The sequence below is a fragment of the Trachurus trachurus genome (genome assembly GCF_905171665.1).
Source record: "Trachurus trachurus genome assembly, chromosome: 21".
NCBI classification, from domain to species: domain Eukaryota; kingdom Metazoa; phylum Chordata; class Actinopteri; order Carangiformes; family Carangidae; genus Trachurus; species Trachurus trachurus.
In genome coordinates this window covers 24433887-24452466 of record NC_139899.1, presented here as the reverse complement: position 1 = coordinate 24452466, position 18580 = coordinate 24433887, and the positions used below count along the sequence as shown (strand labels likewise).

Genomic DNA, 18580 nt, shown 5'->3' with positions numbered 1-18580 from the left:
TCATAAAAAACACTTCATGATGTGATTTAAAAGCAGAAAACTATAAAACAACACCAGTCTGTAACACTTTATAATAAGTACACACATTAAATACTGAATTCATCATTTATAACACATGAATACTCATTAGTATGTAGTTTATAAACACAGTTAAAAATGTTTTACTCCTCATTGATAAGTACTAACTGTATTTATAAACTAAATAATGAGTATTCATGCGTTATAAATGAAGAATTCAGTATTTATTAATGCTTAACTAATGCTTAATAGTGTGTCCTTATTACAAAGTGTTACCCACCAGTCTTACCCTTTAAGTAGAAAACTGTTGGGGAAGTAAACTACATAAAGTTGAGGAAAAAACTTAAGATGAATATTAACCAATTTGATCAAACACAAAATCGTACCCCAGAAATGATGCGCTGGGTCTCCTTTACGCGCCTCATCTCAGGCGTGTCCAGGACGAAGGCGGCCTTGCCCTGCACCTGCTTGCGGAAGCTGTCAGAGTACAGCACCTGGTTGGACAGCGAGGACACGACAGTGGAGGAGCAGAAGAAGACACAGAGTCAGCGCCTGAAACGTTTCACACCTGAATCCATCAGACAGTAGCCATTAGCATCCACAGCACAAAGGGTGTGGCAGAAAGAGAGAGTGAATGGTAAGAGGAGACACACACATATACAGCTGCTGGGGGGGACATTACTGGGAATTGAGACGGATGAATTAGCAGGGAGAGTTTTTATTATTAAGAGGTTGACGTATTAAAAGAAACAAGAATGCGTCCCAGTCTTCAGTGGGAGGACGACAGGGAGGGACAAGATGGAGTGGAGTAGTTTCAACAACAACACAGGAGAGGTTAGCGGTGATGATGTGCACAGACACACCGCAACTGGTGCTATTAAGCACATGTAAAAAGAGAAGAGAGAGCCTAGTGGGGGAGAATTAATATGATTAACTAGAGCCAGGGGGACAAGTCAGTTAGACGAGGGGTTAACGTGGGGTTCAAGGAGAACATTTCTAAGGCAGAACATGTTCTTGCAGTGGTACCGAGCTAATGTTTTCTTGGTTCCTTTTCACACGCTCCATCTCTGGAGTAAACACCACAGGAGTTCCCTTGGCTGAACTGTCTTTATACAACACCTACAGGACAGAAGCACAGCGCCCCAACGGGCCAGTCAGACACCGAACCAAACACAGACCACACACCTATAGGACTGCTTTCATAGACTTGGATTCAATCCTCTCCCTTAGAGAGATGAAACAGAGACATTTTCAAGATTCATTGATTTCAGAGAGGGTGTTTTCAGTTTTCAGCTTCCATATTGTTTTTTTTGTTTTGTTTTTGGAGTATATTAACAGAAGAGTCTGAGAAATTGGTCCTATAGAGTGATTCATCCTGGTAGCTCCTGTCGAAACCGCCAGGATTTTCTCTGTTGTAGAGACACAAACGCTGAGATACAGTAAAACACACTTCTTTAATGCTTCAGCGGGAGATTTTAGCTTTTCATTTGCTGTGAAGTGTAAAAAAAAATTAACTTAGCAGCAGCAACGCAGGAGCTTTATGTGAAGAAAGCTGGGCTGCAAGGGGGGGTGGGGTTAGAAAATACTGTATTCACAGGCCAAAGGAAGAGGGGTTTCACTCGACTCGAGGGGTGGTGGATGGTTGAGGATTAAAGATGATTTGAAGGAATAAAAAGAAAAACGGGAGGGGGGAAAAAAAGAAATGTATGGATGGATGGATGGATGGAAATTAAGGCTCAAAGTGGAGATGATGGCAGGGCTGGAGCTCAAGGAACAGCAGTCTGTGGCTCGGATGGAGATGGAGATGGAGATGGATGAGCAGGAGGTGATGGGAGCGTGAGATGATGGCAGGAGGGAGGGGGAGGTTGCAAACAGGCTAATGGAGGGGCATTAATTATTGATGGGGGCACTACTACTGTCCACTCTCAACAACAGTTAGGGAGCACACGTGGGTTTTTTTTTTTGGTTTCGTTCCACTACCGAGCTGATGTGCTTCTGGGTTTGTTTGACCCGCTGCACCTCGGGCAGGTCCGGTATAGCTGTGGCTCGACCTAAAGAGTCCTTGTACTTTATCTAACCCAACAGAAAGTTTGGGTTTCATGCAGATAAAGTGGAGGGAGGAGGGGAGGAAAAAAAAATCAAAGAGTAGGTAAATTGGTGACAATTGTAGGACACGACGAGACACAGCACAGCACAAAAAAATTAAATTAAAATAAATAAATAAATAAAATACACAACACATCAGACGTAAAACATGGATTTTTTTTCCCTGAGAAATGAATAAGCAGGTTATGTTAGAGACATGGTGGAGTTTAGCTGACCCCACAGCACTCGTCGGTGTTACACTAACACTTCTACACATCTACAGAAAAAAGTGACTGGTGATGAAGTGTTATTCATGGTACGGTATGTTTGAGAGAGATGAAGAGATGAATGAATGGATGAATGAATGTACAGGACAGGAGGCTACAGCAGCAGGGTCACTCTGTCTGTGGATACCGTGCTGATATTTTGCTGATTGCGTTTAACTCTCTCCATCTCTGGGGTCTCTGATACTGACGTGCCTTGTCCCACTCCTTCTTTGTATTGAAGCTTTGAATGAGATAGGATAAAAAAATATGTCAAATACGTTGGTAACACATTCAAAGACAGATTAGTTTGGGAGTGAGAGGAGTGAGAAAGTGGGGGAAATGCAGACTAATACTGGAGAAAAAAATGGGGGAAATTTGTGTTTTTTGTGGAAATGTGAAGTCAAAATCATCATCAACCAGAAAAAAAGAGTGATTTATGGAGCTGAGTTAAGATGGAGGAGGAAAAAACTGCTTCAAAACATGAGAGGTAAAAGTTGATGGACTTTTAGACAGGTGGGAGAGGTCAGAGGTCATTTTAAAGGAATGATTATGTTTATGAGGCGGGGGGAGGGGGTCACTGCAGGTCTGTTTGTTCCTCTACCGAGCTGATATTCTTCTGGGTTTCTCGGACCCGCTTCATCTCAGGGAGGTCAGGTATGGCTGTGCCTTGACCCACAGAGTCCTTGTACTGTACCTGCCCATCGTATAAGTTAACACAGGCACAGAGTCAGACAGAGAGGACACACAGAGAGGACACGGTATGTACAAACATAGACATCCGTCCATTCATAATAACAACAGCAAAAGCCTTGCAACAAGGGACAATAAAAAACATATTATTCACATACATTTTGATATATTTTAAAGATAATGTAGCTGGATACATTGGGAATAAGAGAAGTTCTGCATTTTCAAAAATGGATGGCGTCATTTAGTTTATTACTTCTGGGTTTAGATGAAATTTATTATCATGACGGAGAAAAATCCTCAAACTCCCAACATCAAGTCATCAAGGAATGATTTATGAAACTCAGTTAGGATGAGGGAGGGACAAAATAATCTGTAATAAAAACATGAGAGGTAGGAAGTTTGGTGGACTTTAAGATAAGTGGGAGGGGTCAGAGGTCGTACAGAGGAATGGATTTTAAAGGGGATAAAATGAGGATCACTGCAGGTCTGTTTGTTCCTCTACCAAGCTGATATTCTTCTGGGTTTCTCGGACCCGCTTCATCTCAGGGAGGTCGGGTATGGCTGTGCCTTGACCCACAGAGTCCTTGTACTGTACCTGCCCATCGTATAAGTTAACACAGACACAGAGTCAGACAGGGACACACAGAGAGGACAACACAACACAGCACAGCACAGATACGTTGATCCATTCACAACAAAACATGTTTTGAAAATAAAACTGCTGACAATAAAAAAGTTATCACACAAACTGATTTTCATCTATTTCAGTGGGAATCAGTACAGATGTGGAAACACACAGCATCTGTTTTCAAAATGAATGACACCTAATTTAGTTTATTACTTCTTCTGAGTTTAGATGAAATGAATTATAATGAAGGAGGAAAATCCTACAGATGACCCAAACTCTCAATATCAAGTCATCAAGGAATGATTTATGAAGCTCAGTTAAGATGGAGGAGAGAAACTGGTAATAAAAACCACAAAAGGTGAAGTTTTCTAGATTTAAAATCAAAAACTAATGGTAGAGGTCAGAGGTAATTTTAAAGGAATGATTATAAAAGGGGGGAAGAAGGGATCACTGCAGGTTTGTTTGTTCCTCTACCGAGCTGATATTCTTCTGGGTTTCTCGGACCCGCTTCATCTCAGGGAGGTCAGATATGGCTGTGCCTTGACCCATAGAGTCCTTGTACTGTATCTGCCCATCGTATATAAGTTAAGACAGACACAGAGTCAGACAGAGAGGACAACACAACACAGCACAGACACGTCCACTCATTCACAACAAAACATGGTTTACAACAACTGACAATAAAAAGTTATCACTCAAACTGATTTTCATCTATTTCAGTGGTAGTTCAATATGTTGGGAATAAGCACAGATGTGAAATATACAGGACAACATCTGTTTTCAAAATGGATGAGGAGAAATATATATATATTTTTTATCACTTCTGGGTTTAGATGAAATGAATTATCATGAAGGAGGAAAACCCTACGGATGAATCAATCTCCCAAATACAAAGTCATCAAGGAATGATTTATGAAGCTCAGTTAAGATGGAGGAGAGAAAACTGGTAATAAAAAAAGACAGAGAAGGTGAAGTTTTCTAGAGTGGAAAAATAAAATGGTAGAGGTCATTTTGAGGAATGATTATAAAAGGGGGGAGGGGGGGTCACTGCAGGTCTGTTTGTTCCTCTACCGAGCTGATATTCTTCTGGGTTTCTCGGACCCGCTTCATCTCAGGGAGGTCAGGTATGGCTGTGCCTTGACCCACAGAGTCCTTGTACTGTTTCTGCCCATCGTATATAAGTTAACACAGGCACAGAGTCAGACAGAGAGTACACACAGAGAGGACACGGTATGTACAGCACACACACGTACGTATGTCCACTCATTCATAAGAACAGCAATCACACTTAAAGGTGTGAAATACACATGGTTTGTTTTAAAAAATTGACAATAATTCATTGAGTTAATCACGTCGGGGTGGTCAGTGATGTCCACATACTTTTGGACATTTAGTGTGACGTGAAAACGAGGCTATGATCTTAAAGGGATAGTTCAACATTTTGGCAAATTGGCCCATTGCCATAGTCTCTATAGTTTTAGGAGTAGGTTTGTTACCTTTAATTGTCGGTGCAAGCTATTTTTAGAACGGCGGAACAGAGCCGCGAGCTTGTCAGAGCTACACTACGGAGGCTAATGGCTAATTCATGCAAAACCGCTGATGCACGTTCCCGTCAGGGGCAGTTTTTCAGCAAGCAGTCTCTGCATTTGCCTCTAAAACAACTTTGTCTCATAGCATTCTGTTGTTATCTCATAGCGTGGTGAATGTGCAGGTCACAACTTGTCCACCAGAGCGTTTTGGAGTTGTTGGATTGTGTATTTGATGAGTTTGACGAGGGAAACCAAGAAATCCCATGAGCCTCCATAGCGTAGCTCTGAGCAGCTCGTGGCTCTGCTCCATCATTCTAAAAATAGCTTGCACCGACAATTAAAGGTAACGAACCTACTGCTATGAGAGATTATGGCAATGGGCCGATTTGCCAAAATGTTGAACTACACTATCCCTTTAAAGAAATTAAGATACATGTTTATACAAGTTAACAAAAGCATGAGGCCTTTGGATGGGGGGAGATTACATGTGAAGGCAGCTCTGGTTATATTATTTTCTGTTTTCTATGGAGGGGAGTATGGAGGGAGGAGATGAGGGGGGGGGCAGGGTCACTCTGTGGAGTACCGTGCTTATGTTCTGCTGGTTGCGTTTAACTCGCTCCATCTCAGGGGTCTCGGGTAAATCGGTTCCTCTTCCCAAATCCTCTTTGTACTGAATCTTTACATGGACCAGGGACGAAAGCAGCAACCAATGGTTAAACTGAGTCTAACTTTTGGATGATGTCGACTAGCTGCAGGATTACAAACTACACCTGTTTACCTGTGTGGGACCAGGTGAGCATTTTTTTTTTGCCAATAAAAACACATTAAATGAGACAAACATAAAAAACACAGATCTCTGGACAATGTACACAACAACATGATACAGTGAGCAAACTATTTTCCAACACACAAGCTCTGCACTAACAGCTATAGAACAAACTGTCAGGGGTTAGTGTTGCTTGAATTAAAATGCAGCATGTTTGACACAGTTAAATAAAATCTGTTTGTTCCAAAGAAATAAGGGCTGCATGTCAGGGTTTGTTAAAGATGGGGGAAATAAAGTCTAAATAAATAAAAAAAAAATCTAGTAAAAATGTAAAAAGAAAGAAAGAAAAAAAGGTGTTATTAGAAAATGTTAACAAAAATGTTAACATAAAAATATTGTGGAGTAGATACCGAGCTGAAATTCTTTGTATTCTCTTTAACACGGAGCATTTCAGGAGTGTCCTTTACAGTAGACACTTTGCCCTTTATGTTTTTATGGTCAATCTGGTATTGATGCTACAGAGAGAAAAACAAAAAGTGCAGTTAAAATGTTTCACAATGACACAGAAGAGAAATGTCTTCTTCCTATTAACTCAAGTTTATCTTAGCTACGGATTAGCATGAAAGCTATTCTTACTCAAACACTTAAAGACAAAATACTGACAGTGCAGAAGTTGAAAGTATTGAAGATAATACTTTACAGCAGACACGGAGACGTACAGTACACAGAGCCACCAGACACCGAAACAAAAACCTCTGACTTCTGACTACGACAAAGGTCAAAGTCGCTTTGTTGTCATTCGTTAACGTTCATCACTTACGGTGCTGAAGTTCTTCTGATTCTCACGGACTCTCTGCATCTCCGGAGTGTCCAGGACCGGCACGTAGTGAGACATGGTCTTCTCGGCCTCCTCCCTGTACTTTTTCTGTTGGACACAAATACAATCAGCTGTTAAAACAGACAGAAGATGAGACAGAGACATTTCTTTCTTTCTTTCTTTGTCCATAGTTCTGCTTGTTTGCTGCTGATCCATTGACACTAGCATGGAAATTATGACTTTGTATAACTTTGTTTTGTCTGATTGATTTGTCTATTTACTGTTTCTGTTTTCAGACTCAGACAACTTTGTGTTTGTGTTTTGTGTTGTGTAGTGTTTGTGATTAACTGTGTTGTGCTTTTGCAATTGTACAGCACTTTGGTCAACTGAGGTTGTTTTAAATGTGCTTTATAAATAAATTGTGACTTGACTTGACAACTTTATTAATCCCACCAGGGGCAATTGGTTTCAGCAGCTTGCATACTGGCGCAGCACAAAAACACAGTACACATAGAGTGAATAAATAGATAGGTTGCACATGTTGACCAATCAGATGTACATGATAAAAGGAATAAAATCATTATAAAGAATTTAAGAGACGAATAGCAGCTTTGTTTTGCTTTTTTGTCTATGGTCTTGTCTATTTTTGACTGTTTTGTACATTGTTATATATGTAGGGTCCCCTCTAAAACGAGATAGCATATCTCAAGGGGTTACTCCTAATAAAGAATTTGCTATTTCCGCCCCAGTTGAGTTGAAATCTCGTCATTACCTGGCTAACAATGTTCTTCATCTGCTGAGCGTGGATGATGTCCGGGGTGTCGATGACGGTGGTGTAGCTGGCCCTGTCCATCTCAGCGGTCTGCTTGTACTTAGTCTGTAGAGCAAAGAAAATGTCAGTGTGCACACAAATCATGATCGTAACCTCTGTGGGATTGTGTGGTGTTTATGCAAAAACAACATAATGAGTTGTTATGATCCAGACCTGACTGAGGATGTCAGTAGCGTTCCTGGCCCTCATGAAGTCGGGGGTGTCCGTAGCCAAAGCCAACATTCCCTTGCCCTTAATCTCCTGCTCCAGTGACTTCTTGTACTCTCTCTGTAAAAGTTACAGGTCATAAACTGTTAATATAAAAGTAAAAATATAAAAGCAGACAGGATTTTTTTAATGTAAAGACTTCCACTCATTCATACGGAAAGGGGGGGTAGAAACACCACGTGGCCTGGGGGAATGGTGAACAAAGAAAGTTAGAGGAAATTAGGAACAAAAGTGGTAATTGGAGAGAGCAGGAGTGTGTGTGAGGCTCCATTCAAAACTGAAAAATAAAAACAGCAGTAGTCAAGGATAGTCTGTTAAGGCATAATTAGTTATTATCAAGCCTGTTTTCTCTTACTTTTTTAATCATTTCAGTTCATTTATCAAAAAATGAAATGAAAAAAAAGAGACCCAAAACACTTATCTTTAGAAAAATAATGTGCTAAAATGTTTCTGTAAAACTTCAGTCAGTAGAGTCTACACAAGCAAGAAAAAGTCAGAAAACACTAAATTAATTAAAATCCAGTATTCAATTAAAAAAATAAAGTAAAGTAAGACATGCTCTGAGTGTATTTGTGGCTTTTGAAATAATATTAGACGCAAAAAAAGTAGAGGAGAAAATCATGGGAGAATTAGTGTTGTCATGAAGCAGGGACAAGAGCAGGAGTCACACCCAGCAGTCGCCCTTTTTTTTTAGTGCGATGATGAAGCTTAGTTAAAGAGGGGATGGGATTCAGCAGGTGAGGCACCGCACCACGAGCGGGATTGTGGGAAGTCACTCAGACGAGAGCGTGATGCCGCCTCACGCCATCACCTCTCAAGTCAGTCGTACCTCACACAGGATTTGAGTGGCATTCTTTGCTCTCAAAAGCTCCGGAGTTTCCTCCAGTACAGTAAGCCCTTTACCCTTCACTCCCTCTTCTAGATCCCTTCTGTATTCTTTCTACAGGACGGAAGAAGAACAGAGAGACTGCAGACAAGGGCACACAGGCAGGCCAGGCCAAGGCGGACATGTAAGACGGTACAGTAGGCAAGCTCTGCGGCTCGCCTTTTGAGCTCAAAGTCACCAAGTCTCCGCCCCGAAAAACAAAAACTAAACTAAACTAAAGAATTAAGGTCTATTTCTATTCCTATTCTAAAAAAGTTAAGATGGTTGCTTTCATTCAGAGAGGAGGAGACGTTGGTGACTTTGGCAGTAAATCCTGATAAAAGACAAGTTGAATGACATTTTATCAGACAGAGCATAAAAAACAAAAAAACAATACAAATTCAGAATTTCACCTTAAAAACATCAACAACTGCATCACTCAATCGCCACATGCAAACATGCAGACCTTTCAAAATAAAGCTGTTCCTAGATTAAGAAGGGTTTAAAGTGAAATTAGGAACCCAACGTGTCAGTACGTACAGGTAGAAACAATACTAACTACCTACATACTACAAGTCACACAGTGGATAGAGAGACAAGGAGGATGGATGAAAGTTGCATGATTAATAGTATAATGTGTATTGTGAATCATGCAAAATAATTAAAACTAAACTACATGGATGAACCTGTATAAAGGAAGGAAACTGTTAAATGTATTTATTTTTTAAAAAGAGGTAGTGTGAAGAAAGAGGGACCATGGTTGTGATGTGGTCTTAGTACGATTACAAAGCATGGGTAAAGAGGTAAAGAGGGTGAAACTGTCAGGGATAAATGATCCTTTTTCGTTACCTCACTGGCTATTTTGGTGGCGTGTCTGACATGTAACATGGCAGGGGTGACCTCCAAGCCTGAGAGGTTCTTGCCCCTCATGTGTTCCTCATAGTCCTTTTTATAGTCTTTCTATTGGCCGCAAAGACAAGACAAGGGGACAGACAGAAGCTCAGATAACCACATGCAAGCAGTGCTGGTTCATAATGCAGTTACCTCAATCCCGGTTCACGCGAACCACTGTTCATAACTGACACACAGTTTCTGTAGCTGCAGTATCTAATGTGAGTGTTTGTGTGTACATGTTATAAAAAAACATCTCTCGTGTTTGGAGTCTGGAGTTTAACACTGGATGTATCAAATGATTGTAAATTAACACAGTGAAAACATCTATAATCCAGGCTGAGACCAATGAGAGGCAGAGGAAAATATCTGCACTTATATCATAAAAAGCATTAGGGAACAATAAACAAGGCATTGTGTGAGTTTAATTTTAACACATTTTACACTGCCTGCTTCCAGTTTCTTAATTGGAAGTAGAAAGTAGTGAAGGGAAATGACAATTTACCATGATGTAAATTGTAAAAAAAAACCCCATAAAAACATGTCATTAGATTCTGTAATAAGCACCGAAACACAATAAACTGGCACTAAAGGCACTGTAAAATGTTTTTTTTTTTACAAACTCCAAAAACATTCTGTAGGTCTAATATAAACAATAGCTTGACATCCAACAAGCTGAAGCGTATCAATATATAACCAAGAGGCAGTACAATACAATACAGGTTAATACATAAACAGGCACTGAGGAGAGAGGGTCTTTTGGTCAGTGTGTGTGTGTGTGTGTGTGGGTGTGTGTGTGGCATCTGGTGTTTACCTGGCTCTGCATGTGCTGGGCCTCCTTCGCAGTCACATATGTGGGAGTCTCAAAGTCCAGCATGGGCTTGCCCTTCTCCCTCTCGTACTTCTCCTTGTATTTCACCTGGAGCAGCCCCACAGAAATGTAATGTCAACTGCAGGTACATTATTATAATGGATTTTTTTTTTTAAACTAATTTCAGTCTGCTACGTAACCAAATTAAAAATATATCTAACGTGCAAATTGAAGTTCACTGTGATGGATTACACAGCTCAGCCATTTTTCAGTGGTTTAATACCGTATTTTCCGCACTATAAGGCGCACCGGATTATAAGACGCACCTTCAATGAATGGCCTATTTTAGAACTGTTTTCATATATAGGGCGCACCGGATTATAAGGCGCATAGAATAGAAGATACTGCAGTCAAACTGGGGTTACGTTATGCATCCGCTAGATGGAGCTGAGTATGAATCAACCAATTAACCAATTGATCCATATATAAGGCGCTCCGTATTATAAGGCGCACTGATGTTTTTTGAGAAAATTAAAGGCTTTTAAGTGCGCCTTATAGTGCGGAAAATACGGTAATTAAATGTTATATTATATGGGCAACAATGAAAACCTGTGGCTGCCTGGAGTGTCAGAAAAATACATGAAAAACCTAAAATACTAAACCATCAACTAGAAAAGGTAGTATAATACAGTATAATAAAGTAAAATATGAAGTGAAATGACATTTCTACACAAATATTCTGTCTGTAAATTGCATTTGGAGGCGAGTGTGTAAAATATTTAACATAAATGTTAACATTTGATGCACTTTACCACAGTTATTAAAGCTAATTAACCACCTACTGTAGTGTTACATTGCCATCAATTTAAATGATCAACAAAACAATGAAAAAAAAACATCCCAATGTGTGAGAAATAAAGATATGAGAAACACATTTGTTTAGCAGATAACAATTCAGCCCCACAGCAGTGTTTTGGGGGAGGGTGCAGTGTTTGTGAACCCCACCCGGCGTCTGAACCACTTACGTTGCTCTGAAGCTCAGAGGCCTCCTTGTGATGGAGCTGCTCTGGTGTGTCAGCAATCATATGGTAGTGACCCTTACTCTCCTCAAATTTCTTCTTGTAGCAGTACTACAGGGGGGGGGGGATTCCCAGTCAAATAAGAGAGCTCAGTACAGCAAACCAGAGAAACAGACCGTCTGTCTGGAGTTTACTCCCATCAGTTTCATAATATATTTAATGAGAGAAACAAAAAACAGTGACTTTTAAAAGCTCTCAGCAAAAAAAAGACATCGTCAGAAAACGATGAGAGGGGGAAAATTAAAAATGGACGTTAAAAAGTGTGTGAAAAATGATGTAAAACTCAGTGGGAAGCAGCACACATGTTTGTGTTAGTGTCTAGGAGAGGTGTTGTGGGAACTACAGGAGGAAAAAAGTGGAAAAAGTGGGAAAGTAGAGGTTATACAGTAGAAGGTGATAGCATGGGAGGGTCAAGGGTGAGAGAGGGGTGGGTAAGGGTCACTACCAGATGGGGAAATAATGGCTGTTTGTTTTTGATGATGGAGCTTTTAGTGAATAAATCAGAGTGTGTGTTGTTACTGCGGTATGGAGGTCGAGTACAGTAGAGGTGAGGGAAACTCTGAGGTCAGACAGATTTCAGTGAAACCGCAGAGGAAACACTGAAACTGAAACTGACTCCCAGCAGCCTCCATGGGTGAGAGAGTGAGAGAGTGAGAGAGTGAGTGAGAGGGGTTACTGATGGTGGGCTGATGGGGGTCTTACTTGACTGGACAGTTTGCTGGTGCTCAGGCTGTGCTGCATGGACAGAGACTCGGCCATGTCAGTCACAGGCTTGTGGATCTTCTTCAGGTCGCCCTTGTACTTCACCTGCAGACGGTGCGATTACAAATTTACCAGCAGATTATGTTTTTTACTGAGATTATTTATTTTTTTATTTTTTATTATTTCACAAAGAATAATTGATACAAATCCACAATTGCAAACAAATAAACATGGTCAAAAAGTAAAACCAAACCAAAAGGAAGGACAAACTTTACTGAGATTATTAATAAGATGGTATGATATGAAAATATTGTATATTCTCACTACAGCTTTTAGATGATTGGTTGCCTCGGATATGTTATTTTATTTCTTTGGTATGCTATTATATTTTTAATGTGTTGTATTTATGCATTATTTATTTTTGCTTTATTTAGCCACTTTGCACTTTGTGATTTTATCTGTGCAAAGTGCTATACAAATAAAACTTACTTACATTATTGTTGTGGTTGTGGATTATTCTATTTTTTTTTTAGACTTGTTTTATACATAAATAACTTAAAAAGTACATAGAACAGACAAATGAACAAAAAACAATGCAAAAACTAAGCCATTAATAAAGGCACTTGACATAATCATGTTATATGAAACGATGCACCTACCTCACTAGCCAGGTCATTGGCTTCCTTCATCGTCTTGTAAATCTTACTCTCCTTCAGGTCATACTTTGGCCTCTTTCCCTTCATCTCCTTGTCAAACTTCTCCTTGTACTTCAACTAACAGGGGGGAGGAGACACATGTAGGAGTTAGTGCAGGTGGTAACCTCTGGAGGAGGGAGGTGGGGGCAAAACCAGTGGAAGGTTTACATGACTCCATCACAGTGGGAAACATTGAAACAACAACATAATGCTGTTTTTATAGTGTATAAAAAGGGATGAGTAACTCTGTACAGGTAGACAGTTATTATTATTCATATTATTATTATATATTATATATTATTATGTAAAAGCTTTGTACAAACTGTGTGCTGTGTTTTTATCAACATTAGTTTGTATCCCTTGTTATACAATAAAAATAACAAACTGTGCATCTTCGCAATAAAATGAATTTTACCATGCATCAATCTAGTCTCAAAGGGCATGTTCACATCTGCAAATTGGTTCCAGGCTTCAGAGGAAGTTCACTCAAACATTTGCACTTTTTTCCCTTTTTCAGCTGCTTTGGTTCAGGCTGCAGATTTAATAAAGCAAACGTGTGCTGGTTCTTCTCAGTCAAAACCAAAGGCGTCAGCTGTGGAGACACCCTCAGATGCTGGTCAGACCTCATGTTGTGCATTTGGACAGAACCAGTTTGTGCATGGATTCAGCTAAAGTGGACTTTAGTTCACACTTGACATTAAAATGCATCTTAGTGAATCTCATCATGCATCAACAGTGATTAAAGTTGACTACCTTCGTCTATCAATTATGATAAGACTAACATGATGATATTTAATACTGACAAGTGTCTGAGCTAATCTAAATGTGTTTTTTTTTACACATATTAATTATGTTTTAACTGATCTGACAACCCACGATGCATTTTGGTGCTAAGTCTGAACAGAGTCTAATACAGCATTTTATGATCCACATAAAAGACAACATGGACTTCATATATAGTAAACTATATATGGAAGACAGGTACAGCAGTATGATTGTGGTTGTGTTTCAGTCAATCTGCAGATCAACCATCTTTAAAGAGAAAGTGAGACAGAGTTTTATCCTTTAACACTTTCTGAGACAAGAACATGCTAATCTAAGTGGTAACAATAGATTCACCTGCACCTTTAACACATTCATACACTTGTACCAACATCTCAGAAATCTAACACTGTCTGCCAGTGTTCAGATCAGACAGGTGAAATGGGAGAAAAGTAGGAAAATGTCTGAGTGTTAGGATGCAGGGTTAGCACAAATGCTACTACTGCAGCGATACAGTGCTTGTCTATGCTTAGCAATGAACACAAGCTTGTTAGGGAAACAGAAAGCAGAGGGTGCACAGTCAAAAATATGACAAGCTGAGTCAAATCGTTTCATCAAACGTCCTTATGGTTTGCATCACAGGCTCAGTCAATCCTGTAGTAAAATCAGAATTCAACTAATCTGTCAGTCGACGGGAACAGAGGAGACAGACAGACAGACAGTAGCAGCCCTTCAGTCTCAGGGCGTGAACCTCCTTACATCACTAGTCACGGCACTCATTTTCTTAATGTGGCGCATCATGGGGGTATCATAGGAAGCAGCTCCGTGGAGGGAGGGCTTGGCCTCCACCTACAAAGCGCAGTGAGATGGAGGGATGAGAACACACAAGCTTGGAAATCATGGAAGAAGAGTGGAGAGGAGGAGAGAGACGAGGAGTAAGGAGGAGAGTGAAGCGTTGAAAGGTAAAGGAAGGAGTGGAGCAGTGAGGGAGGAGAGGTGTAAGGATGAGGATGGCACATGTACGTACAGTGATATGAGCAGTTAAAACATGTAAATGTACTTTCATGGAGCCACGGTGGCAGATTAAGACAGGGATTATAATGCAGGAAGCACTATGGAGGAGCTGCTAGTTGTACCGTTAGCCCTACACGACTGCTGCTAAGCATCTAAAAACAGCAACATATTAGATTGTTGAAGCTGAATCTGACAACGACACTCAGGCAGCTGATCTCTGCCGGCCGTTTCCACCTGTCCATGTTATGTGAAATAAGTACAGGAAAACGTGATCTAAGAGACGACGACTGTAGAGACTCGGAGGGACAGTGTGCTGCTGAGACACACGGCTGATCCGGTTCTGTGTACCTCGCTGGTCAGCTTGGACACCTCGGTGGCCAGAGCGATGTCAGGACGGTGGGCCAGAGAGCCTCCGCGGCTGGCCTCCTCACGGGCTTTATCACGGTAGCCGATCTGATGGAGACGAGACAAGAACAAGAATCAGTGAGACCATGCAACAAGTGTTTTTTTATTTTTTATTTTTGTAGCTTACAAGTAGAGCTCAGTATTTATTTATTTTTCATTTCATTTTGTCAAATTTTTAAGCATGTGTTTATTAGTTTTTGTTTGCAAGTTACAGGAAATCAAACAAGACATTCTTACATGCAAGAAACAGAGCAAACTTTTTCTCCCTCCCTTCCCCTCTTCCCCTCTTCCCCTCGCTAAATAAGTAAAACATCAAAACTATAAAAATAAATCAAAAAGGAAGAAAAAATAAATAAATAAATGTATAAATAAAAATAGACAAATTCTGATAATAGTTATAAGATAGATTTTTAAGGACATTTCTCAGGACATTATGTTAGATTGTCTAATTAGTTACTATTACTTTTGTATTTAAATATTTTGATCTTGCTGCTTTTTTAAATAGTTTGCTAAATGTTATTTTTGTGTGCGAGGACCCCCTTGAAAACGAGATGATGCATCTCAAGTGGTTTATCATTTGATCAATTTTTAAACATTTAGCTCAATCTTCACCATATCTGTCATAAATGTCTAAGAACTTGTCAACCACGGACTCATCCATGTGCATACAGCAGATATATTTATGGTAACTGAGAATCAGACCTGTGTAAACCATGTGTACTGTATGAAGAAGTGAAAAGTAGTTACATTGCTGATGAGTTTGGAAGCCTGAGCGGCCTTCCTTATGTCAGGACGGTCGGCCACGGTGGTGTAGTGCAGGCTGGCCTTGGCGTCCTTCTTGTACGCAATCTGAGGCATTGAAAAAGAAAAACAGTTAAGTACGACTAGATGTTTGCATCCTTAATATCTTTTTTATGCTACAGTATCTCTTATGTGCTGTGAACTGTGTGAGGTGACTCACGCTGCTCTGAGCCTTGGCCACGTCGATGGCGTGCTGAACATCAGGTGGAACGATCATGTTGTTGTACTTCGACTTGCCCTTCTCCTTCTCGAACTTCGCTTTGTACAGTTTCTGTGAAGACAGGACAGAAGGTTTAAGGCCGACAGCATAAAAAAATAATGAAAAAATGTATTTCAGGAATATGAAATGACTGAGCAGATTTTGTGAAGTAGATACGAAGTGTGAAGTTTTACCCCGCTGACGAGCTTGTTGACCTCCTTGCTGTGGGCGGTGTCACGGGTCTGGGAGAGAGTGGTGAAAGAGCCAGACTGCATCTCCTTCTTACTGGCCTCCTTGTATTTGCTCTGATGAGGAGAATAAAGAATTTATAGAGCACATATTGTCTCTTTCAGTTTAACATAAACCTGAAAATAATTTCTCAACGGGTTCATTCCTACTGAATAGACTTTACCTCTGATGCCAGGACGCGCACGGCCTTGGCATGGAGGATCTGAGGAGTGTCCATGACGGGCACGTAGTGGCCCTTGTTCTGCTCGTACTTCAGTTTGTATTTCACCTGGAGGGCGATGATGAATGAAACGAAAACATTCACAAATAGTTAATTAACACACTCTGAAGCAGCATCATTTGGGATTTGGAGTTACTTTCTCTTTGCCCTTTGGTAATTTCAACTCACATCACTGGCCATTTCAGCGTTTTTCATGCACAGGACGGTCAACTTGTCATCAACGACGGGAATCACGCAGCCCTTCATCATCTCTTTGTCGTATTTGTACTCAACCTGTTGTAGGTGAGACGATGGGAGAAAAAAATTTAAAAACACTGTTGCATGTTGTTAAAATGAAATATCTACACTAAATACACGAGTAGGAAGCAGTGACTCACATCACTCTGCTGCAAAGCGTTCTTGGCATGGTTGAGGAAGTCAGGTCTGTCTGTCGTCCAGATCCACTTGTTCTTAGTGGCTTCGTACTTTTTCTTGTAGTCAAGCTAGAAACAAAAAGAGGAAACCATGTATTATTATATATACTGGTAATATGAGTTTTACTATAACCAATAGTCGTAATAGCAATAGAAATGTAAGGACACTTACGTTGCTGATGTTCTTGTAGGCCTCCTTGGCAGCGCGGATGTCACGGGCCTCGGGATCGATGTTGATCTGAGCCTTGCTCTTCTCGTACACCTCTTTGTACTTCAGCTGCAAGATGCATGAGACACCCCATCATAAAACATCCAACATACAGATGTATTTCATGTTTTGGTGCAGCCGGTCTGAGTCTGAGCAGGACTTACAGTGCTGGTGATATCCTTGACCTTCTTCATGTGCTGCTGGTATGGCGTGTCATAAGGCAAGGTGTATCCCTTAGCCTTGGTCTTGTTGTACTCCATCCTGTAGATGATCTAAGGGAGTAATCAACACCACATCGTCAGGGCAAATTCAAAACAAACCTGCAAACCAATCTGCTGACATGAACAAAACATAAAAAAAACTTACATCACTGATCTTCTTGCTGCGTTTGTGGGCCTCGTACTCTGGAGTCTCCAGAATGGAGGTGAACTTGTCCTTGGCACGTTCATACTGCTCCCTGTACTTCCACTGATGGAGGATGACGACGACGACGTGGAAACAGACCAACAGTCAGTATCACTCCTGATCAATCTGCTGTTGTGATCATTTTGTTTTTTCTAATGTGTCTTTTGATAGCTAGTTTTCTTTCTAACTTATGAGGCTAAAGATAAAATCTATCCTAGAGAAAGGAATGAATGAATTTGTGATAGAAGATGCTGAAAAGCCAGAACACAACTGTTCTGCTTAGAGTCAATTAAGATGAACATATTAAACATTTACTTTCTGTTGTTACATAAGCTAAGGTCCAAAAATAATTATTTTGTTTTCCATTTACTATTCTACAAAAGCCATTAATCACAGTGTGAATACTACATAATCTATATGTATATCTATATGAGTGAAAGGGTGCAATGTGTATGTTTGTTAAAACATGCTTCATGAAACATGCACACACACACACACACACACACAAGGAACCATTTTCCAGATGAAAATGAGGACAAGGACACGTTTGTTACCACAGTTCAGTCATGAAAGTCCGCAGTGCCCACGTAGTTCATGGTGACCAGCAGTCCATCGTGTGCTTATTACTCACTGAGTCTGAATCTGAATCTGAGGCTGTGGCTTCAATAAAGACGCTGTTACCTCAAGAGAGGCAGCGGCAGATTAATAATACCATAAACAAAACATCATGGGGATGAATTGGAGCCACTTATTTACAGAAAGAAAATCATAGGAAGGAAATTAAAATCTAAAATCTACACTTAGTATTAATACATTTCAACCTGTATAACTGGAGTCTAATGGATATATATATTATAAAATATCTTATCTCGCTCTGCAGAGGCTGTAATTCTGTATTTTGCTGTATTTCTGACTCTAGATACACTATGTCTGCCAAATGTTGGGCAACCAAGGTTCAAAAATTAGAGTAGATAATCAATGGGGCATGAAGGGGAGTAATTAGGTAATGGAGGGATTAGAGGA

The 18580-nt window shown here is 40.3% G+C and overlaps 1 protein-coding gene across 10 annotated transcripts in view; it reads right to left on the bottom strand.

The window, feature by feature from the left end:
- Positions 1–18580, bottom strand: part of neb (nebulin) — a 61619-nt gene that overhangs the window by 4000 nt on the left and 39039 nt on the right. For 6 of the 10 annotated variants that reach the window (XM_083996761.1, XM_083996768.1, XM_083996762.1 and 3 more), the window contains 20 exons: positions 17519–17620; positions 17317–17424; positions 17117–17221; positions 16909–17013; positions 16700–16804; positions 16475–16579; positions 16257–16367; positions 16024–16134; positions 15810–15911; positions 15006–15110; positions 12846–12959; positions 12187–12291; positions 11431–11535; positions 10409–10513; positions 8668–8778; positions 7785–7898; positions 7572–7676; positions 6803–6907; positions 1045–1137; positions 405–512 (listed from right to left, as the gene is read on the bottom strand). In XM_083996761.1, coding sequence (XP_083852887.1) covers positions 405–512; positions 1045–1137; positions 6803–6907; positions 7572–7676; positions 7785–7898; positions 8668–8778; positions 10409–10513; positions 11431–11535; positions 12187–12291; positions 12846–12959; positions 15006–15110; positions 15810–15911; positions 16024–16134; positions 16257–16367; positions 16475–16579; positions 16700–16804; positions 16909–17013; positions 17117–17221; positions 17317–17424; positions 17519–17620 — 2124 coding nt within the window. The remainder of the gene's footprint in view (positions 1–404; positions 513–1044; positions 1138–6802; positions 6908–7571; positions 7677–7784; positions 7899–8667; positions 8779–10408; positions 10514–11430; positions 11536–12186; positions 12292–12845; positions 12960–15005; positions 15111–15809; positions 15912–16023; positions 16135–16256; positions 16368–16474; positions 16580–16699; positions 16805–16908; positions 17014–17116; positions 17222–17316; positions 17425–17518; positions 17621–18580) is intronic. The other 4 variants (XM_083996764.1, XM_083996766.1, XM_083996765.1 and 1 more) reach the window with 4 other exon arrangements.